This window comes from Pseudomyrmex gracilis, unplaced genomic scaffold, assembly GCF_002006095.1.
Source record: "Pseudomyrmex gracilis isolate BER0280 unplaced genomic scaffold, ASM200609v1 scaffold_249, whole genome shotgun sequence".
In the NCBI taxonomy this organism is placed as follows: Eukaryota; Metazoa; Arthropoda; class Insecta; order Hymenoptera; family Formicidae; genus Pseudomyrmex; species Pseudomyrmex gracilis.
Genome location: NW_018020833.1, coordinates 46,420 through 70,913, shown reverse-complemented (window position 1 = coordinate 70,913; position 24,494 = coordinate 46,420). Strand labels below are relative to the sequence as shown.

Here is a 24,494-nt window from a genome sequence, read left to right as displayed (position 1 = left end):
CTCCTCTTCCTTCTTCCCTTTGTTAATAAGCGAGAGTGAAAGAAAGTTTGTTTCTCTCAGCTTGTCTTTGTCTCTTAACCCCTTGACGTACGAATCAAATGAAATTCGATGTGATCAAAAAATGTATTTTTTAACTTAACATTTGTGTAGAGGGATTAGACATTTTTTTACACTGCAAGTCGTTTCGCTTCTTATATTATTTTTTAAGCACACGTGACACCTGTGAGTTAAATCTGCATCTCACAGACGTAAATGTTTACAGTAACACAAGAAACACATGACGTGTTCTAGACGTCTTTGTGTGTCAAGAGGTTTAAAAGAATATTAGAGAGAAAGAGAACAACACACACAAGAATCTTCAAAATCGGTGTTTTCTCCAATTTTTCGCCAAGTAGTTCAATTGTATCAGCATTGCCCGTCGTTTTCCAGCAGAGTATAATATCGCGATCGATAATACTCTTGCTCTAGTTTAATATTTGATCTTGCAGACTAGAAAAGTGTCTATTCCTGTTGACTAACAGATATCTTGAAAAAGATTTCTGTTGATTTGCGCACTTATATCTTTTCAAAAGTATCAATAGATATAGATGGCATTTATAGTAAATTAAATATGTAACACGCATCTAGTTTAAGTAATTTTATGGAAAAATTACTTTTTGAAATTATAACTCGCAGACATATCGTGCGGTAATTTAATTATACTGAAAAGACCGGGTGTTAAATATAGTACAAAGAAACGACATTCGACACACGTGCACATTCTCGAGAGTAAAGAAAATATAAGAAAAAGATACATGCTGCCACCCACTCTCTCTCATTCTCTCTCTCTTTCGCCATACTGTCTTTGAAATATTTCGTTCGGTTCGCTGACGTTACATGCAAATGCACTATACCAGAACTTTGTAACGGCAGCGCGTTTTAGGACACAGAATTATATAATTTAATTAAATGCTATAGACGTACACACAGAGATAAAATCTTGTTGGCACAGCAAGTTTTCTGCTGCCATAGCAAACTTTTTTTTTTTTATTATTATTGTAGCCAACGAAAAGCCTTGGCGGAAATACTTTTATTTGCTGAAAATATTTTTCTAAATCCGCAACTCATTGTGTTATAGTAACAAATTGTTTTTTGATCATATGAATAAAACAAAGTTTTACTACATTTCTGCACTTCTGTTCTTTCAACAAAACATTTTAATAAACTGTGCAATAAAGCAGGTTTGCCATATTAACAGTTTTGCTGCATTAGAAAAACAATTCTGCTTTTTGTTTTTTAGCAAAGCATCTGCCCTGTATTAGACAGATTTGTTGTGCGTTATCTAACAGACACGTAAAAACTAAAATCTATAATAGAAGACAAAAAATATCAAAAACTACATACAATAGTGCAAACAGTAATTTATACTGTTATAAGACAGAATCGATTGTTTATATCGCAGAGGAAAATCCGATTGATAAAGACAGATACGACGATGGATAGTGTTGTTTGGTTAGCGGCACTCTGAAATTGTTAGTCGAGAACTAGCGCGGCTAGTTTCCATTCTGGGCGTTAATCGATTCCAATGGTTTGTCTAACTTTCGAGCTCGCACCGGACACATTCGCGACAAAAAAAAAAAAAGGTGTGAGGCGTGTGTGCAACTGCAGATGTAAAGCGGAAAATTGCCAATCATAGAATTAACGAGCGCGTGCACGCACACACTTCGCGCACATCTGATCTACGAATTTTGTACAGTATTATTGCACACGTTCGTTACTAGTTTTAATTACTATTATAATATTATTTATTGGTACAGCGCAACTTTATGGAACTTGTTTTTATCTCATTTTTGCCTTTCTACTGACTAATAAATAATTAACTTAGGAGTTCGGTAAAGGTTTCATTAAAACATGTCGCACAATTCTCAATCCGATCGATCGATAAACATTCTCTTTTTTTTTCACGTTAATGTATACTGTTTTTTTCGCTAATGTATTAATCCCTTGAAAATTAGCGTTCGCCATTGTAGATTGATTGAAACGCACTGTACGCCAGGCATTCCGCTAATTTCGGAACATGCACGAACGCTTCGGCAATGTTTTCCTCGCGCGCGGGATCAAACCGTGATCGCGATAAAGCGATAGATCGCGCCGGATCGATTGACGTCGCAAGCCGCGCGCGCGGAAAAGTCCGGGGTTATGTAGACATTGCGCGACGTACCTGAGAGAGAGAGAGAGAGAGAGAGAGAGAGAGAAAGAGAGAGAGAGTGAGTAATCACGCATAGTACCTGGCTGCTGGCATAGACGATCGATTACCGTATAGCCGCGCTATGCACACGCCGCTGTACGCAGTACCCGCCGCCATGTACCGCAACTACGTGACAAATATTATCGCGATCGACCGACCCGCTGCGTTTGATGTGGACGCGTTTATGAAATGCCGACACGCCGATAATCATGCGCGCGGCCAGCGCCCAAGGCTAAATCCGATTTGTAATATTAATCCCGGCGTAGCACCTCTCTCTTTCTCTCTCTCTCCGTCTGTCACATTTCGTCCCGCGATTCGATATATATTTTCAACTGAGAAACACCGATATATCTCGTAAAAAACTTTTAATCACAAACTGAGTGATTATATAATTTTACGACAAATATATACAAATTTATACGATTTCGCACAATTTGTATATATATGTAAAATTATTACACACTCCCGGCTAATGATAGTGAAACAAAGTATTATCGACGCGTTAACGATACTATCGCGTGTGTGTGGGCGCAATCCAAGAGACAAAGTTAATTTCCGCTTTGTCTATAGAAAATTAGTTGTTGTGCACGATGGCGGGCGCGAGAACGAGGCGGGTTGATTAATGGCGGAAATAAATTTATCGCGGAAGTGTTGTTTTTTCCGATAGATATTGTTCTGATTACGGCGCCGTATCGCGGGGATCGAGTGTTAGTGATCTGCGTTTAAAGCGCATAATAAACAGCTTGTACAAACACAAGCGGAAAAGCCTGTGCTTTTAGCACTAAAGCGTCGAAACAAATCTGCGCCTCTTTGTGAGGCTAACTTGTGCCAGGTAGCGGGAGAAGCGTTCTCCAAACACACTGAGCTGCTGTTATGCGTGCGGCCAAATGGATCGGGAGATATTTAGTTGATTTTGGCTCCTGTACAGATCTCGTAAGATCGCAACAGCTGCTCGCTGTTGACGTACGTATAGTGTTGCGGACTTAACCGAGTGACATTTTAGTACACGCTCGCTAATTGCTTCGTCCGCGCGCTGTGCTTCACAATTTCTACGAGTTTGCCAAACGTTTTCGCGCTCATCAAACTTGACATTAAGACAAAACAAAAATCTCCTAACCAAGCTGTACACTTGAAAGCTGGAATTGCGCTCGCAATTTACGCAATGACTGTTTTATATTAACGAATTTAAGTAAAAATTCAGACTTGTTTTATTACAGCAAGTAAAATTTTGATTTCACAGCTGACTGTAAATTAAATCAACATTCTCGAATTTGAATCTTGCTTCAACGGAGAATATTCTCACAGATATAATTTCTGATATGCTTTACTATGCGCAACCATTAGCGTGCAAAGGACTTTAGCCGCGTCCTCGGAAATTCTCATCTGTCGCCGCCGTCGCCGCCAGGCGGTACAGTTTTGAACCAACGACGATGTACGCGTCTCATGATGTCGCGAATCTCGTGATGAAGCAGGCAAGCAGGCCAGGCAGGCAGGCAGGCAGACAGGCAGGCACGCGTGGACGCTCGAATGAAGAGACGACTGTACGTGTGTGTCGTTTCGTCGTGCCCCCTCTGTCTCGTTTCCTCCGCCGCCTCCACCCGCTGCTGCCGCGCTCGGCCGCGCGTTCCCGTTCTCTCGCTCTAACCACCCCCGCTGTCCCCGCTGTACCCCCCGAGTGCCATGCCAACCAACGTACCGAGGCCGTTTTCGCTTTGTGCGCGCCGGGGCGGCGGTACATCAAAGCCTTCTAGTTCCCGCTCCGGCCTTTGACGGTCGCGTCGCGGCCGCTCGCTCAGTCATCGCTCGGTTGTAGGCGATGCCGGCGCGTCGTAGATGAGCGGCTCGCGCGCGCGCGCGCGCGCTTTCGCACGAGGAGCGCGGGCTCCTCGGGATCTGGCCGCGAATTCGCCGTCCATCGCGCTTACTCGTCGAGTAATCTAGGCTTGTAAAAACCCACGAGTCTCTCTCAGTTTACGTTATTGTTCACCGAGTATACACATATTTCTCGTATGATCTCGTGGCGATCGTAAACGCGACGGGATCGTGTAATGTCGCCTCGCGGTGACAAGTGCGCGCGTGTCAGCAAAGTGGCTACCAAAGGGCGCCAAGTGCGCGGCCAGCACGACACTTTGGAGATCGCGCAAACCGAAGAGACGACTTCAATGAGGATGATGACGGTGGTGACGACGGCGACAATAATCGCGACGACGAGTACGACAACGACGACGATGACGTCAAGCGGAACGGTAGTCGTAGCGACGAGAATGGACAAGCCCGCGGTAACGGCAGCATGCAACGAGGGTCGATCGCAATGGACCGGGCGCATGCGCCAGGCCCTGGAGAGCAGCTCCGAGCCAGCTCGTGAGAACGGTGCCCCGGTGCATCGTTACCCGGAGAGGCAGCGACGACGTGAGAAACACGTCGTAGGAAGGAAACATCGAGCGGCCAGGAACGCTGATAATAACGCCATTGTTGATTCTTCGTTCTCGTCGGCGTCATCGTCACCGCCGATACTCTCCTCGCCGTCTTCTTGCGCGTCCTCGTGCCGTTCGACCTCCCCGCCGTCCGGCACCTCGTCACCCGCGCGGTTCTCCACTTCGTCAGTCACGAGCGATCCGCTAGCGATCAAGTCAGCAGCCGAGGGCAGCCGAACAGAAAATACACAACCTGATCACAACGACAACAACGGAATCGGAAAGTGGAAACAACGTAACAGCAGCAACGAACGAACGACTCATGGAGCAACGAAAACGACGACGTCATCGGTGTCAACTACCTCCTCTCCAATCACTTTGTCTTCTTCGTCGCCGTTTCCCTCTTCTGTGTCCTCGGCGTCTTGCCGCACGTCGGCAACGACGACGCGCAGCCACAGCGGTGATTCCCACAGCGTTGCAGCGTCCGCTTCCTCCTCGTCCGCTCTTGAGAGACTGAGAAATGCTTTGGAGAACTACGATCGCAGTCGGATCTATCTTGCCCATGTCTGCTACCTGGACTGGCGAGATCTGCCGGGTAAACGGCGCGGCAGGGACGATGTCGGCGGTCGTGACACAACGACGAAAAGCAGCGAACGGATTTGGGTGGTGGGGGCTGCGGATCACGAGGGTCACCATCGTACACGATTGTTGGTAGCTGGCCGTCACTGGCGACCACGTTGCTTACGCAAGGTCAACATGCTGAGCCAGCCGGTAGTGTATGCAGGTGGCGGCAGGGGTTCCTTAACCGCCGACCTCTTTCTCTGGTGGTTTCATCGCGAATTTGCCGTCTCGGCGATGGCGATGCATCCGGACGGCGCTGTGTTGGTGGCCGAGACCGCCGATTATTTGCCACCTGAAAATGATTGTGTCGCCGCTGACGGTCTGGTGCGACTTTTCGCTGTGCCGAAGGATTGCATGGAAACGCGACTCGTAGTCCGAGAACTGAGAGTGCGATTGGCCACCGGGGTGCTGTCAAGAGTACGCTGTGGTGTTTATCGCGACAAATCCTCTGGCTCGCCCGAGGAAGACAGTGATCATAAGCTAGACGCGTACCTGAGAAGATTCACATTGAAAGAGGCGTTCGCGGATCTTCATCTCGCCTGGCTTAGCGTCCGATCGGAGACTTTTGCTCGTAGCTGGACGTTGCCGTACGAACGCGAAGATCACTCGTGCAACGGCGCCATATTGTCATCTAGGATCCACGCGGTTGATCAGGAGGAGGATAGAATGTTGCTCGTTGAATTGCAAAGTCTCGCGAGAGAAGCCGGATTAGAAGTTGGCGATGAAGAACTGAGCAAATGGATCGTTGACGAGGAGAGCGCGCTTGCGCGTCTTGTTAAGAAGAGGGAACCAGAAGAGGAACACTGCCAGGTGAAAATTGAGGCGGAAGACAAATGGTCGAATCGTAATGGCGACGAGGACGAGGACGGGAACGACGGCTTTGAGGAAGACGACAACGAGGACGAGCCTACGGCCGAGGAGGCTGTTGGGCTTCTCTCAAGGGTACTAACCTGGATGGAAAGGGAACCTCTTGATCCAGGACTTCTGCTGGCAGTCAGATCGATGCGTGACACCGCCGCACTTATGGTAAGCACCGCGGCTGATAAGAGACGCAACCACTCGACAGTCTTTATATCGATCGTCTATGAGACGAGAAGAGGAGGAGAGAGGTAGGAAAAGCAGGAGAAGCACGAAGAAACAGAGAAAGAGTGGGATAGACGATGAAAAGAGGGGATTCGCGAGCGCAATCTTACAAGCAGATTGAACTAATTTTATCGACTGTCACTTGACAAGAACGGCCAGAGAGTGAGAAAGAGAGAGGATAGGGAGAGTTGAAGAAGTGGCGGGTGGGTTACACTGCCTTCCCTCGATAAGGCCACTCGAATTTGATGATACGTCGAGGCGAACGGACGGAAAGGTCGAACGAACCCTCGAACTTCGAGAGAAGTACATTTCCCTTCCCTCTGTACCCCTCCGTGTTCCGCCTTTGCAAATTAACGCTTAAGCTGGTCCTTGACAAGCACTCCCCTTCGGAGTGAATCGGATTAGATATTGTGTTTCTTTTCCGATTCGTCAACTGCAAATCCTCGGTGTTATCCTTGCGCCTTTTGCGCCGTTACCACATATAAACATAGTTGTAGTCATTTTATGATGTATGCAATATCATGCATACATCATACACAGGCCCGCGATAAAGAGCAATTCTTATCCGTAAAGTGTAAATAAGAAGGCAATCGCAGATAGATAATATTGTCTCACTAACAATACAAAAAGGCAAATAGTACTTTGTGCATTATTCGCACACGTGTGCGTTAATTAATAGGTATTAAAAAAAAAAAAATGATCTCAAATATTTTGTTTCTCAATATTGACGTTTTATCAGATACGATCCGACACAAGACGGAGTAACTAGGATATTAACATTAGGTTTGCTTTGTTTTGCAGGCGAGTAAGATGGGTCTGGCGGGAACACATCCGAGTGGATTGCCATTCTTTTGCCCGAACGGAGATCATCTGACGCAACCACCGCCCGCCCATATGGGCATACCTCCTTACGGGGCGCTGGATGCGGGCAAAGCGGCGGCCGCAGCCGGTAAGTATTGTTTATCATAAGAGCGTTGATAAGATTTGCACGATAATGAATCTATCGGATGTCTCTCTCCGAGAGATTTGATCAGATCGAAAACCAAAGATCTTGAAAAAACGTCTCTTCGCATATTAACGAATTTTTACGACATCTTATTTATTAACCGTCAAGAGATTTTTTCTTTCAAGAGATTCTTTCTATTGAAAATTTATAGAGAAAATTTCTGATCAAAGCGATATCTCGAAAGTCGTTTTGATCAGTATCTAACGGCTATATGTTTGTATATAATAGCGTTAATAAAATCTTGTTCGCTCACTCTCGGCGTGGGATGTGAAACTTCCGCGTTGCCGAATACGCCGCACGGCTATCTCGACACCCTAATGTGTATTGGTTGAATCAACAATTCTTTCACGAAGTTAATCCGCTATTGTCCGGCCAAATATTGACGTTCCTCTCAAATTGTAATTGATGGAATACTTCTCATCCCGCGCTTGCAGTAATCGACGCGCTTTGCCCCGTCGAAAGAGAGAGAGCTTTATATATAATTTTATTGTATCGAGCTGGGCAAATATTAACATGGCCGCTGCAACCCAACGCGAGCTAGTCTGGCTTGCGCCCCGGCTTTTGCACAAATCGTTTGCGATTGCGTTAATGTTACGTTACTCTTTGCTGCAGTAATTCAATAGACAAAATACTGAATTACAATCAGCAAGCGAGAATATGACTAAATTCAGAGTGAACGAAGTAACATTTCTATACAGTGTCAAATTTAAGCTTCCGGAATATTTGAAGTGAAATATTTACCGTAATCATGTTTAACTTTTTCTTCTGCTACTTACATATATACGAACACGTAATGGCTGTTCCGAAGTCGAGTTAAACGATATGCGCAAAATATAAGCGCAGGATGTAAGCGTGCATAGACAAAACAATTTTAACTGAAATAGCAAGAAGATCAGTTACCACATGGCCAGCAAGAAAAATTTGCTGAGCTTATTAAATTTGTTGCTTTATCAACAAAACATTGTGTTAGTAAAAAACAAAAACTTCAGTAGCAACACTTAATAGTAAAACTTTTCTTTTGTGTCGCAAACACCAATAATTCGATTTTCAAAATAAAAACATATTTTTTTTTTGTCAAGTCAAGAGAGAGTGTGTCACGATGTTTCTGAAATTTAAATAAAAGAAGGCTGTAGAGAAAAGGATCCTTGAAGAACAGAATTCGCGATTAAGAGAGATTGTGAAGAAGAAAAAGAAACAGAGAGAGAAGAAAGAAAAAAAAGAGACTCGCGAATTGGCATCAAGTACGAGAATAAATTACGGACTCTCTCTCTCTCTCTCTCTCTCGCAATTAAACCAAAATCCATTCGAACGTATACATGTGGTCTTTTTCTCTCTAACATCAGTTTGCTTCTATTTATATCCTAATAAAATCCAGCAAGTTGATTTATTTTTCGATTTTTCCGATTTTTCCGATTTTTCCTCTTCTGCAATTATCGTCAAAATACTTTAATAGTAAAATCCGTCAAAAAGACAGCAACCAATTTTGCTACCAATCTGCCGACAGTGTTTATTGGATACAGTCGATACATCGTCAGCTAGTAGACGCGACCTTGAGAAAAAGTTTCAAAGTAGCGTCATACCTTAGAGAGTGTCACTTCTACAAACTACGCGTGTTTTAGAATAAATTTTTGTCACATCATTTTTGGTAGTTTTCAAAAGAAAAAAAACAGTGTGTACTACCTCGAAGGGTTTTTCCTTCAGCCGCGAAGAAACACGAGCAGACGCTGTTGATGTGTTCCTCCCTCTCTTTCATTCTTCTTTCTCGCGCACGATATTCTTTACCCCTTAGACTCTGAAATATGTAGATGGGGCTGATAGCGTTTATGCACGACTACGGCGGCCGGGGTCTTTGTCTTGCAAACGAGCACGACCGTCTCTCCCCTTTGCGGGGATAAACCGAGACCCGACCTCACACCGCCTCTCTATGCAGCCTCCTTCGTTGGCCACGACGGTACCCCACTCTCGATATCCCTCCAAACCCGCCGCCCTCACTTTTCGCCCCCCTTTTCTTCCCCTCATTTCGTACTGCTAGCCGAGTGCTCACAGCTCCGACTTCCCTTTCTCTCCGTTCATCGTCTTTCTGCTCAGCTCCTCTGTTTCGTTCTTCATTCGCGCGCTCTTTATGTTCATTTCCTATCGACATTTTTCTCTTTTTCTTTGTCCTCGTTGTTTTACACGAATCTTCTGCGTGTTTGGAAAATGAGCGGAGGGGAAGGAGTGGGTGTAATTTTTTTCTTCTCCAAATATATTTCTAGTTAGCTTCGTTTTTGCTGATCTTCGCTGCGCGTTTATTTCAGAGAATTTATATAGCGACGGGGATGGCGAATGAAAAGAGGGCAAAAAGGGTGAAAAGACGAAGGGAGAGGATGAGATGTAAAGAAGGTAGAAATGGCTGCCGACGACGGTCCCAGCCAACGTTTCGTTTCGCCAGGGCTTCACTATTGATCTGCTTAATTTCTCTCTCTTCCCATCGTGATTCTCGTTTAACCTCTCCTCTCGTTTCCGTCCTTTCACTGGATATATTCGTGCGCTCTCTTTTCATTATTTTATTTTCCCCCTTTACTTTTGTGAAGTTATCTTGCTCGTGAAATTTTGTTTATTGTTCCAATTTTTTTTTCAAAGATTCTGAAATTTTTGGTAGACAGCTTCGACTGAATTAAGTCCGTAATAAATCAGACATTTGATGATATAGAATGTAAATTTCATATTTTCTGAAAAATATAAATATAAAAGAGCGAGAATCAACAATCAATCAAGTTAATGTATTTTCCTACAATAATTGTATTGATCCTTTCGAAAATTGGTTAAGGTTGATTTTTGTCCTTATTTCTATTGCGCTCGTTCAATTTCCTAGTCCAGTACTACCGGCTTCCGGAAACTCGATAGTCGGAATTCACGATGATAGAGCGAAATGGGCGAACTACTACTAAAAGTGGGTTAAACACACAACGAGAAGTATTTGAAAAAAAAAAAAAAAAAAAAAAAAAAAGAAAAATCACGCAAGGGAGTAAATTGTTTTTTCGAGGTGGGACACAGCAATTACTACCGGCTTCCGGAAACTCGATAGTCGGAATTCACGATGATAGAGCGAAATGGGCGAACTACTACTAAAAGTGGGTTAAACACACAACGAGANAAAAATTCCCGGATACCTATCGAGTTTAAGTCGACTTCGAAAAGCAGGGAAAGAGTGAAATGAACGGAGAAAATGGCGGCAGAAAGGAAGAGAGAGTGAGCAAAAGAGAGAAAGAGAGAGAGGGAAAGAAGGAGAATATCGCAATACACGGAACATCGGGAACTCGAGTTGTTCGAGAATAAAAGAGTAATTTTCCGGGTGGTGAGACGCCGATAATGGGGTTGCAGACTACCGAGTCGACTGGAAAGTGATTAAGCACACATGACGGGGCCCGTGGACTCGCCAGGATATTACGAACCACCCTTTCCGATCCGCCGTTCTTCTGCGCTCTCTTCACTCTTTCGCTCTCCTCTCTCTCGACGTTCTTCTTCGTTTTCCACATTCCCTCAAAATCTCCCTCTCTCTTCTTTCCGTATTCCTTTCTTTCTCTCTCTCCCTCTCTCTCTCTCTCTTTCTCTCTCTCTCTCTCTCTCTCTCTCTTTCTCTCTTTCTCTCTTTCTCTGCTTTCTTTCGCAAACTATGCAATTCCTGGTTTTTTCTCGAGAGTCACATTAGTGAGCGTTTCTGTTCTACCGAATGCACGTTTCGATACACACAACATCCAACGGGCTCGTCCCCGTACTTGTTCTCTTGTATCGCTAACAGAGATTGTGTCCGCAATCGCAATCGCTCGATTTTAGTGCCCGCCTTTCTTAATCGATTGCTCGAAAGTTTCAATGAGAATTTTTAGACTACAGCTTTATAAATATCTTTCGTTCTTTGCGACAAAGTGTATCTATACGCGTAACTTCTGAACGTTGACGTCCAAATATCAATGTGATATTTTAACGTTGTTGTATCGAAAGTGTTTACATAATGTGTGAGTATATAGCGTCACATTTGTCATCTGAAGCAGTATAGGTGGTGGTTATCGCGTTGCACGCGACATACAAATTCACGCGCAAGATAAAATATCGGATTATTACTTTTACACGGGATTAAATTTCGTTTCGGCTACCATTGTTTTCACGAGCTCGAGTGTGCTTCGTTATTCAAATGAGATTAAAAGCCCGGGGCTGAGTGGGAGCCGGTCTCGTTACAGTCGAGTGGCTAATCGTCGTTATGCGAAGATCGAAAGTAGCTTCATCGTACAAAAAAAAAAAAAAAAAAAAAAAAAACCATCAGCGTTCGTGCATTTTGCCGTCGAATCGTTTTATCTTTTACCGCTTGTATTACAAATAACACACAGAAAATAAAAATAACGTACTACCGGAGGATAACAAATTTTAATTACATTCGTGAAAGGATGACAAGGAAATTTGAGCAAAGTATTGTTTAATTAATTTTATTACGCGCGAAAAAATGCAACTTTGGCGAAACTTTTCATTTTCGTTACTTAAGCAAGAGCTAGTTCAGACGGGCAACGGATAGTTTAACAAGGGACTACAATATCCCATGTGGTAGTTGAAAAACTCCGGTTGTTTTAACTAGATCTAGGCGTGTGCTTCGTTATCCAAGTGGAAATAGGATTCCGGCGACCGAAGGCCGATCTCTTTACAGACGGTCGGCTGACAGCCATTACACGATCGGGTATTGAAAGTGGCCCTATCCGGGAAAAACCACGCGTTGACCGGTATTTTGGGCGCTAGGGGACGACAAACGAGAAAAGAGCCAGATTGTCACGAGGAATATGCCTCCGGGATATGTTCGCCCGCAAACTGCAGAAAGGAACGGGATGGGAACAGAACGTGGAGAGTTCATCCAATCCGTTCGCGTGTACTGCATCTATTGACGGTGAAAAGAGAGAAAAGAGAAATAGTTGAGAGAGAGAGAGAGCACATATTGGCCTCGTCAAGCGGTTTCAAGCTTGCTGATATTGCGGGCGCTTCTCGTCGACCCTTATGAAGCCAATTACACTTCGTCTCGCCAAAGGCACCCCACTTATTCCCGCGTCCAACATTCCCGAGGTTCTCTTGGAGTCGTGATCGGTTCCGCAGCACGTACTAGTTACATTAGATACCGATGTAAAAGCGATATACCCCGTCTTTGTTGCTCAGCCTGCAATGACCACGTATATTCCTAATTTTACAATTTGTTATCTAACATTTTACATTGATATATTTCCAGCGTCATTTAAAAGTTTTTTTTTTAACAAATAACAATTTCTACAATTTCAACAGCAAAAGTTTGCGTGCGTAGTTTTGTGATGAAAACTTAGTTTTTTTAATGAAAAGAAATAGAATTATTGAACACGTGATGTGGATTTGATTGATTGCAATTGAGTGAAAATCAAATTAATATCGATATTATTCGTTTGTTCGGGGAAGCGAGTTACGTGGTGGTAAATTTCATCAACGATCGTTCTCTCGGATGACAATTCCTGTAGCATGTGCGACGGCATTCCATTTCGTATGTGTGTGTGTGTGTGTGTGTTAGGTGCTAGTTAAAGAGGGTGCGGTCACTGTTCAATGTCTGTTCTCTCGTTGTGAAAGAGAGAGAGAGAGAGAGAGAGAGAAAGAGAGAGAATTTTCGATTTATGTCGCTTTGTATATTTGTAGGTAAACTTGACAACTGAATGGAGAAAAAAAAGTTTCATGGTTATTTGAATAAGCTCAGAAATAAAAATGTGTTTTTTGTTACAGGTCTCACGAGAGCACCAATGTACCCTTTTTCAACAGGCCAGTATCCATATCCCATGCTTAGTCCGGAAATGACGCAAGTCGCCGCTTCCTGGTAAGTCGATGTATAAATAAAATATACAAATATATATTTGACATTTGAAACACAAAAGAGATTAAATTAAAATTTTCTATTTTTTTTTTTTTAGATCATACGATAGCGCTCTAAGTGCGCTTAAGAAACAAACGTGTAATTTGATAAAAAGTTAAATGTTCGGCGTGATATTATTATTATATGTAATATTTAATTATTTATATACGTGATATAATATATCTCGCGTGTATATTGGCGGCATCACAGTACAATATAACATTATCTCAATTTTTAATTAAACATACATTTGACCAGATATACGCGATGGAATGGGAATGATATATGTTCACTTTTTAGCGAGATATAAACGCGCGTGTAGACCGTTATTACCATAGAACAAAAATTATTTTACATTTCCAGAGACGTTATACCATTGTATATTAATTGTACGCGTTAAATAATCGATTCGCGCGCTTTACGCAAATGAAAAACTAATGGAGAGGATCGGATTTCAATCACGCGCTCAAACGTTTCTTGGCGATTTTGTGAAATAATACAGATTTACATTATTTTTGTTAAATAAATTTCAATTTTATACATTTTATTTTTTTGTGTTTTATAAATTCGACACGCACTTGACGCAAATCGCGCGCATCGCAAATTGTATACGAGAGATCGGCTAAATATTCAGCATTAAAATATCAGAATAATACGACGGTAACGTCGCAAAGAGTTCTCGATTTAATTTTTTTTTCCTTTTAGGGAAAAAAAAAAGTTCTCTCTCTAAAGTGCGCGCATTTGCATGATAAACGTTTCCACGGTTTCTCCAATTCGAAATAAAACACCGCCGGTTTCGTTAATTTCCTCTCTCGTTACTTTAATGACACTCGGAGCATCGTGATGTTTAAGGGATGCAATCTTTCAGCGATATTTTCATTTTTTATCACAACTCTAATTGCGATACATCGAGGATCCGTAAAATGAGACACGCGGATATGTATTACTCGTGAGATACATTCTCATTCGGGTCTAGTTTTCCGATAAAATCTGGACATCGAATATGGTTGTGGTGACCGGCTTTGGTCAGGCGCTCATCCTCTCAGTTCCGGTCTATTAGATTCGGATACGGATATCTCTCTCGTTGTCGTCCTTGCGAATCTCATAGACGTCACCCTCTTTTCGCGAGAAGACAGGTCCTTACGACCATGTTTTTCGTCTTCGCTTCCCGTGCTCGTTATTTGCTTTCCGCCCGAGTCACCCTAAATTGCGATTTTCTACGGACGATTAGCTTCCTTCTTCTCAATTAGAAGGACCCACGGTGTCTTTGCTGCTTGCTCGGGACGAGTTTGACACGCGTGGAAAAAAAAAAAAATGGCCCGACGACAACGACGACGACGACGTGCTGACATTGCGTGTACGGTATTTAGCTCTCGCGGCTTTTCAAGAGGATGGCCTACCTTTGAAAAGAAGGAAGGAACAGAGAGAGAGAAAGAGATGAAACTCTGAAGAGAGGGCCACTTGCGATAATGAGAAGCTAGGCGGCGTTTTTATTACGCGAAGTGCACGGAAACTCGGCAACTCAGAAACTCTCTCTCCATCTCTCTGTTCTTGGCAACGCGTTCGCGAAGAGGGCACGGACTAATTACTGTTACGAGTAGTCGGTTATGTTAAGGATAATTAATTAACTATGTTGTTTACCTAATCTATGCAAATATTAAATATCTCTTTTTGGTGAGTTATCTGCAATTAAAGAAAAATCTAGATCGCAAAATTACTTTTCTTCCAATCAAGAAAATTACAAATTTACAAAATAAAAATTTTGCAATTGAATGGAAATTTTGTAATAGAGTTTAGTTTTTTTTTTTTTTTTTTTTTTTCCACAAATGTAGAAAAAAAAACATTTCACAGGAAAATCTCTCGTATCGCGATGAACTCTCGTGTGACGACGATAAAAGCTTGCAAATGAATATTTTCAGGCACACACCGAGCATGTATCCCATCTCGCCGGCGAACGCTAGCTTTCGAAGTCCATATCCCGCGAGTTTACCCATCTCGAGTTCCAGTTTATCAAGGTCAGTATACAAGTATGTTTCGCACATGTTAAAAATATAAATAGCGACGCGAATAAAACGTATTCTCGCACGTTTTTATTCCGTCGTACTATCAGTGTGAGAGATGAATTTTCTTAAACGTTGTCTTTTCTGTCTTTTCAGCGATCTTTACCGATTTTCGCCGACCGGCCTTATGCCCCCGCATCCCGGCCTGAGTCCGCACGCACACGCATTGGCGTCGCACGCGTTGGTGTCGTCGGCACCGAAGACAGATCACTCCACGCTGGATCACAATCACAGGTTTGTTGCACCCCTCGATATCGTATAGCTGGCGACATCTGAATACCCGACGGCAAAGTTGGCATCGATTATTTCCTAACGTCTGACGTATCCTTCGTTCTCACACAACTCTGGTTTCGCTTTTAAATCATCGCGAACGTCACTGCGAAGAATTATTTCGTTCTTCTTCAATCGCGCGCAATTATCGAAACGCTTAACTTTGATTGCAACTTTGCCAAGCAGAAAAAAAACAGCGAACTATTATCCGCGGGATGACGGCGCGTTCCGCAAAGTCTCACGAGAAAAACTTCCTGACCACCCTACGATTGTACCCAGCCGATTCAAACCCTCGTATGTATCTCACGAAAACGAGGTCTCGGTAATCGATAATAAACCTCGAACAGAGTCCTGACAGTTACAAGCTTGTATTTTGTATCAAGCGCAGTGCGCGTCTGCTGATAAGGAAGCGTCGTTTACTTCCGAAAATGGAAAACGATAGTTACAGCATGACGCTGTAGGGGGTAGCACGTCCCGATTACCGCAGACCGGCGCGACTCCCTCGTCGTCGCGTGCAACACTCTTCTCTTCACCCCTTCGACGTCGTCGGCAGCTGGGAGAGCGTACGTATAACACTTATCGAATGACTCCTCCGCACAGCGTCTGCGCCTGCTTACTCTGACGCCGCCGCTGCCGCTGCCACCGTCGACGCCGACGCCGCCAGTTATGTATTGATCATTACCCTCTTAAACAGATTTCTAATTTACATTAGTACCCGGGTGATCGCCCGCCTTGCACCCACGTGCATACAAAGGCGCGTGGTCGCGCGCGAAGTACGCGCTCCGTTCTCTAGATATATACACATTGCGCGCAAGTGCGAAGCATTATGGTGGACCAGCTGACGTGACCGTACTGGTCCATCGACAATGCATCCTTGACCGCATCGTTAGCGCTCGGAACTCGGACGCGTTTGTGCGTCGTATACGTATCAGTGGCACAAATAATATCCCTCGCTTCTCACATTGATGACTCGCATCGAGTGGGTCTCAATTTTGATCTTGGTGAATAAATTGAGCTTACGAAAAATGCTGTGTGAAAGTAATAATTTACATATTGAAACTGCAAAATTTTTTTTATCTTCGAGCAGTTTTTATTTCAATGACTACTTTCAGTAGTTAGAGCTCGAGGACAATTGCTTGATAATTTATACAGAATCGTACGCATAAGATTTCTTCGTACAAGAGAAACGCTATAATATTCTCAAGAAGGATTAAAATGATATCTGAGAAGATAATTTGCCGATGTGAAAATTGAGCACAGCTGATCTATCTTGTCAGCTCGTAGCATCGCGAACGAGTGGCAGCAGGACATCCAGGGTTGATCGGTGGTCGACGGCAGCGCCGCAACAAGCCCGCCAAAAAAGAAAGAGTCACGCATACATGAGAGGAAGAGGCCACTGAGAATGCGATATTCTGCTGTGTTACCCCCCCACACGCAGCTGGAATTATAGAACCGATGGATGGTAGGATCGTCTCTCGTCGCAGCGAGAGCCATGAATCGCGATGATGCCACCCATCCCATAGTACCCTACCCTCGCGCAACCCCTCGTCGCTACTCGGTCCCCCTCGCGCACAACCCCCGACTGCCCCCAGACTCGCCGATAATCAATCGTCGTAACACCGGTCGGTGGTGATTCCGCTGACGCCAGAAACGAGAACGCGTTTGAGACGCGGCGGATGGTGGGAGGGATAGAGGGTATTACCGTGCGCGAGGGAAATCCGACACAAGGACACACGAAGACACGCGAGAGGAGAGAGAAATAGACGTCGAAAAGAGGAAACGACCGAGAGGTGCCGACGTGCATCGAGAAAGCGACGAGTTTTCGTGCGTGCGTGACGATCAAACGTCACGGGAAATCGAGACAAGAGGGTGCGTTCTCTCTCAATATATCCGAACGAGAAACGCTATAGTCCTCGGCGTCGAGTGAGATAGACGCGGGGTGTTTGGTGGGCATATAGAGGGTGGATAAAGGGGGAGGCGGGTGAGAGCGAGGAAAGAGAGAGAGAGACAGAGAGACAGAGAGTGAGTGAGAAGGGAGAAAGGGAAGCAGAGAGGGTGGCGAGAAGAGAGACGGCAGAAAGAGAGAGATATGACGAATGGGTGACCGTGGGATGCCGCCCCTGGAGACATTTCACCGCACGAATCGCCGGGCGACCAGGTCGCGTCAACGACTGGCGTTGCCAAAGCGGCGGCGGGCGGGCGCGGACGTGTAAATGAAACGCGATCAACAACGACGACGTGGCGATGATGGTGCCATTAGAAAGCACGTCGGACTCGCGGACGACGCGTGTCAAATACACCAGCAACAACTACGTACGTCTCGCAGGCTTCCGGATGTGCGAGGCCGCCTTCAGCGTCTGGTGGACCACTACGGACGGCGTGTAAGTGTCGTCGTGTGCGCCACTGTACTCGCGTACGTGCTGTTTACAACGCTGACCGGTTTATGGGACCCTCGCTTTACGCGCCTTACTATAGCGCGACACGAGCGGCGAGAATGTGAATGGAGAGTGTAAACTGTCGAATGCCGCCGGCGGATCCGAGCGAGCTTACTTACCCGGAAGTGCGATGTCGCGGATGATGAGCGTGCTGTTTCCTTGTGTTAATGACGAGCGAGCGAGATAAAATTGACGTGCCGGAGAATTTAACGCTTGAGCGATACATTACATGGACGAGAAAGAGAGAGAGAGAGAAAGGACAGGTTTGACTCGTTTCTGTTGTGATACTATTATAGAGTAAATTAACGCGAAATCGAGAGAATCTGCGAAATCGTTTAGAATTGTTTGATGGATTGGTTTGTTGAATCACTTGGTGGACGGTGAGCCCGCGAGTAAACACGAGGCAGCAGCCCATATGTGGCGATGGAGCCAGCCGAGTGTCTGGAACCGCTGAATTTGGTGATAAAAAAGGACGACACCGAGGACAGCGGGCCTTTAATCGGGGAGAAAATCACGGAAGCGTCCCTCGACGAGGAGAAAGACGTCGCGATCGAGGAAAACGCAATCGAGGATAACATGGCGATACTCCAGGACGCTGTCAAGTCCGCGGAGTCCGGCGGTTTACCTACTGCAGATCACAAGCTTCTGACCGCGCTCTACATGAGTAGTCTGATGCAGATGTCAAGTCTGAGCACGCCGCGTAATATCGCGCCGCCACCGTACGGCGCCAGTCAGCAGCAGCAGCAGAACTTTATGCAGCTGCTGGCGATGGTGGAGGCGCGACACCGCATGTGGCAAATGAACTGGCCGTTGCCGCAGGGCTTTCTCAGGAACCCGTTGACGTTGCCGCCAAACGCGCCGCCGTATTTCGACGGCGCGACGACGACGACGACGCCGACGCCAACACCAACGCCAAACCTGACCGAACAGCTGTCTCAAAATTCTACCGCGTCTACTTACCCCCTGTCCTGCGCGAAACCTGAACCTCTGAATCCCGAGACTAAACAGCCCTTCTATAACAAACGGTACACAATTACCGATTGACGAGTTCTGTAGAACAAATTGGCGCTGCTTGCGCGCGCGTTTATAAGGCTTACGCTGAGCACTTTTTTCTATGTATGTGTTGCAGGTCTACGATAGAACAGAAGAACTCTACGTCGTTACCTACGGACAATGCAAAAGCCCAAGACACGGGTCAACAAAACAATCAAGGTAAGAATTCGCGTAATTTGTGTTTTTACGTACGCAGGTAAAAAAAAAAAATCACAGTACACGTGGATAATCATGATGGTGCTGCAAGACGCGGTTACATATATTCACTCAAATGCTGTTTTGACAGATAAAAAGAAACCCCATATAAAAAAACCTTTGAACGCCTTTATGCTGTATATGAAGGAGATGAGGGCAAAGGTCGTGGCAGAGTGTACTTTAAAAGAAAGCGCAGCAATCAACCAAATATTGGGGAGAAGAGTGAGTAAACACGTTATACTTGGATATTTTGTAAAAAAAAAAAAAGAAAGAAAAGAAAAAAAATTCTACATCAGAGCAAATTTAAATCTTTGGCGTTTGATCGTTATATACATAACACTTTTAATTTCTTTTCAAATATATTAACACTTCGGAGAGAGAAAATATTTCAATTCCATCTTTTAATAGAATTCAGAAAATATTTCATTGGTATTCGGTTTAACGTTAAAATTAAATTATTGCTCTCTGATGTATGAATATTTAAAATATGCGAGAGCCAACATTTTCTTTTATAATTAAAATATGATTGCATTGTTTTGATCGTAAACTTAACATTTTGATTTAACAAATTTTGCCTACGAGTAAATTGATTTTTTTTATTGTTTTTTATTTTTATTTTTTTAAATTTTTTTATTGCACACAGACGAAAAATTGTACAAATATGTCAGTAAATCTGTGCGCGAATTTTATTCACTAATTTCGTTCTAATTTCGAGCGACAAGAGCGAAGAAAGTGTTGGCTTATCGAAGATTTTCAGATGAGTTTTTGTTTTGAATACACGTGTTACTGCATGCACTTTAATGCTTTTTTGTATTAAACGATTAGTCTTATCGGAAATACCGAAAATCGGAACTAACTAACCGTACCTACTAGTATCTCAGTACGAATAAGAGCATTGTAGGTGGGATCTAAGGAAATCTCGTCTTAATAGCAAAAAAAAAAAAAAAAAAAAAAAAACAATGTGAGATCAAAAGGGAAGGGCCGAAGGGTGGTTTTTCGCGGGTTCTTGTGAAGCAAGTCTCACACTCGTGCACATGTCGCTATTACGGTTCGAGCGAGCGAGAGAGGGAAGGGAAAGAGAGAGAGAAAGAGGGAGGGAGATATAAAACGGGGGAAACATTGGTGCACGGTGATAAAGTACTGTGAGACTGTGAATTTGTGAATCTCTGAATTTTGGGGGTGTGACACACAGTGGCACTCGCTAAGCCGGGAGGAGCAGGCGCGGTATTATGAGGCAGCCAGGCAGGAACGCACTCTGCATCAGCAACGATACCCTGGCTGGAGTGCTAGGGATAACTACGGCTATGGCAGCAAGAAGAAGAAGAGGAAGAAAGAACGCTCCGCAGATCCCACCGGAGGTACCACTTTCCAGTGCTAGAACAGCAGGCCCTTAATAATGCATTACATAATTGCTAGTATAACTACCTTATACTGGTTGATTGAAACGATCAAAGTCTCTGTACGTTTTCTTTTTTTCTTTTTTTTTTCTTTTTTTTTGTCGTATTACTTTTTTACATTTTTTTTTTGTCTTATTTATAGTTTTCTGACATTTTTTACTCTTTTTCGACGTGCAGACTATATATATATATATATACATATATATATATACACATACATATATTTACCGACATATGTATATCTCTTGAATATTTTATATATGTACATATATGCATATATGTATATTTTTTCGTTTTTCGAATTTAAATTGAATTGGATTGTCTGTGGGGATTGTGGAATGTGGCAAAACAGAGAACTAAAAAAAAAAAAGAAAAAAAACCAAAAAAGAAACTAGAAAAATAAAATTAAAAAATTTGAGAAACGAAAGAAAACGCGTACTTTCGCGACATGTAATACAATCTCTCTCTTTTTTTATCTGGCCAAACTCCCTAAAGCGGTATTCGTTCTCCGGTAAACCAAAAAAAAAAAAAAAAAAAAAAGGAGTGAGACGAGACGATCTATGTCACCAAATAACAATGCGATATCGAGTGCGAGAATGAAAAATCAAAGCCTTAGTTATGGGATGTCTGGTAGAGTCCGGAGCTTCTCCTGCTTTTTCGACTGTTTCTATATCTGTTTTCCTTTCTCACCGCTGGACCAACAGTTTTCTCGCAATCGCTTACCACAACCACTCAAGATGACTGCAACGATTTAACGAGAAACACTGCTCGCTGACGGTGTCTCGCTTCCTTCGAAATTTATTTCTCTTTCCTCATCCTGTGTTCTCCCATTCTTGTTAACGTCTATCAACGTGCCTGAAATGATCGTGTTTCTTTCGGGAAGTGACGGCTTTTCGTCGCGAGATCTCGCAACACCCGTTTTGCAACCTGAATAGCGTGACTCGCATGGAGAGGAGATGAGACAGGTGGCGAACGGAAATACACTGGAGGAATCTTGCGCTTCTTTGTGCAAAATATGTCGGTGAAATCAATCGAACGAAAAAATAATTGAGCTATTCAGGATAAATGGACAACAGCTGACTGTGGTTAATAATTCATTTATAATTTTTAGTTGTAAAAACCTTAATCAGAGTGCAATGAAAATAAGATTAAGTTTGCCGAAATTATGTTTAGAAAAAGTATACATATATATATATATATATATATTATAATATGTTATAATATATTGTATTTTTATCTTGACGGTTATCTTTCAGTGATCATGTTTTCTAATATATCAGCTGCATATCAGCAGCATCTTTAAGAAGCATGTTTTCTTCAGTGTATAACCAATGTGTTCCAACGCTACTCTTTTTTTTTCACTCTTTTATTTCACACGCGTGCTCCGCAGAAAACATAAAAAAAAAAAAATTCTTTATCGTCGACTTGCCGTGTCATCTCTATCAGACACCCTGTATGCTTTAGGTTGTTAACTTTAAGACGTATTTACGAGACATGCATTTACATTTTACGTATAGCAGTGCGACCGAGGGGGAAAGGACAATCTAGGCTGTTCTTCTAGCACTTTAAACGGAAAGTAGGGACCCCAGTGTTACTGAAATGCTATGAGGCAACGATTGCAAAAAATAAAAATATATAAATATATATAAAAAGATAGTAAACCAAATAAATAACAATAAACTTAATTTCTATCTATATATTCTAAATAGAGTTAGCTTTGATTTTAAAGAACATTTTTTTACACAATATTAGGGTGGCGGCAGTAGCATTAGTAAATCATTTTTTTCTTGATAAAAATATTGTTTAGTCTTCACACACGGTTAATGCACAATTACAAAAAGTGTTTGGTTCTCTCTCGGTAGTGGCACGCGCTAGGGCGAGAGGAACAGGCCAAGTATTATGAGTTGGCGCGACGGGAGAGACAGTTGCACATGCAGCTGTACCCTGACTGGTCTTCCCGCGCAAATACCAACCGAACTAAGAAGAGGAAGCGCAAACAAGACACAAACAGTGATCCTGGAGGTACCCATATGCCTCACTCCACACAGTCTTACAATTCCCCTTTTGTCATGAAAAGAGAGAGACCTCCCCCTGACCCCCTTCATTCCACTCATTATTACATATACTATTATATTATATTATACATTCTTATTGCTACACTCTACATTATGTTGCATGTTTTCCCCCAATCTTAGGGGTTTTGGGTCGATATATATTATATATATATTATTATAATACATATATATATATATATACACATATGAACTATATATATTTTTTTATTATATATATACACACACGAGCATACGTTCATATATATTTTAAATGTGACTTTATTATATATATATATGATCTCACACACAAATCGCGAATGCGGACGTGCACATACGCATGCGCACGTGCGTGCCTATGTATCTGCATTACACCGGGAACATATCTGACATTACGCACACGAATGACATAACACATGCACACACCAAAGACATGCATCTTATTATTAATTACGTATACAACTTTGGGGACGCTGGCCATCTTGCATTTTTACAGGGACCTACTTCGCAATCAGACAATCCTGAGCGTTTAATTTTCTCATAGTCTTATTACTCTTTCTGTGTATATATTATTTATCTTTATTCTCATTATTTCTCTCTCTCTCTCTCTCTCTCTCTCTCTCTCTTTCTCTTTCTCTCACTCTTTTCTCATTTATTTTTTTTTTTTTTTTAATATTTTCTTTTTGCGTTACTGTTATGTTTGCTCCTTCCTCTCTCTCTTTCTCTCTCTCTCTCTCACACTCACTCACTCACTCACTCTCTCACTCTCTTTTTTTCTTTCTCTCTGATATTCTCTTACTATCACTTTTTCATTCTTGTACTCCAACTTTCGATTAGTAAGTTTATTTTCCTTTGATCGTTTCAATATTGCCTGAATCCTTTGATTTGTAGTCTAATTTTATTGTTTTCGTTCTATCGTCACCTTTTTAATCGAATCACTCAGTTTATTCTCAACCCCCACATACAAAAATTTTCATTTATTAGTGCTCGCGTGATAGAGCGATCACATCCGTAATTGAGATTTTTTTCAGATATATTCTGAAGCTTGCGTTTATAATACAAGTCACGACATTTCAAACGATAGTAGATGATCTTTGATCGTGTTTGTTTCAGTCGTTTTTGACATTAATGTTGCATGTCACAAATTATTCGCTTGACAAAGATACGCGTCCGTTTATTTGGAGAGCGATGTAAATCCAATTATATAAATTTTCTTGTTGAGAGTAACTCGAATTAATTTCAGAGTTCGATGTTCGGTCGAAATTGATACTGTCTTAATAATGGATTTGCATTGCTATCCGCACAAACAAAAATCCTATATATACATGTAGGTTCTTTCCTGAAGACTATCACAGTTTCATTATATTCATTACTTACTAAAAGAGATATTTTGCGCAATTTTATGAACAGCATTTCTGTATTTTTCAACTTTTTTTAAATTTTGTTTTTGCAAGAAAATGTTATTCATCGATGCATTACATCGATGACATTTACAATGTCTTCCACAAAGATCCTACAATGTATCGTTGATAACCCTTGAGGTCAAGGCCGAAGTAATGTTTGTTCATTTTTTAAATAAATGCGTGTGAAATTTTGTAAATCGCGTTCTGTGTCTCGTTCAATTTTAGAAAGTTACAAAGGCATTTAAAAACTATGACTTGATGGATCGATTGTTGCGCCGGGATCTCAATGGGTTGATTACCACGTTCTGTTACATGCATGACTAGTTCGGAGATTCGTTGAATTTGCTCGACATTTACATAAATATATCGAAATTCGAGCACTTAATTCACGTTAT

The 24,494-nt window shown here is 42.7% G+C and overlaps 1 protein-coding gene across 1 annotated transcript in view; it reads left to right on the top strand.

Moving 5' to 3' along the window:
- The window catches only part of LOC109859232 (protein pangolin, isoforms A/H/I/S), a 166,020-nt gene that overhangs the window by 133,554 nt on the left and 7,972 nt on the right, over window positions 1-24,494 (top strand). The window contains exons 4-10 of the mRNA XM_020437255.1: window positions 7,147-7,294; window positions 13,109-13,199; window positions 15,155-15,250; window positions 15,392-15,529; window positions 19,130-19,212; window positions 19,340-19,470; window positions 20,441-20,606. Coding sequence (XP_020292844.1) covers window positions 7,147-7,294; window positions 13,109-13,199; window positions 15,155-15,250; window positions 15,392-15,529; window positions 19,130-19,212; window positions 19,340-19,470; window positions 20,441-20,606 — 853 coding nt within the window. The remainder of the gene's footprint in view (window positions 1-7,146; window positions 7,295-13,108; window positions 13,200-15,154; window positions 15,251-15,391; window positions 15,530-19,129; window positions 19,213-19,339; window positions 19,471-20,440; window positions 20,607-24,494) is intronic.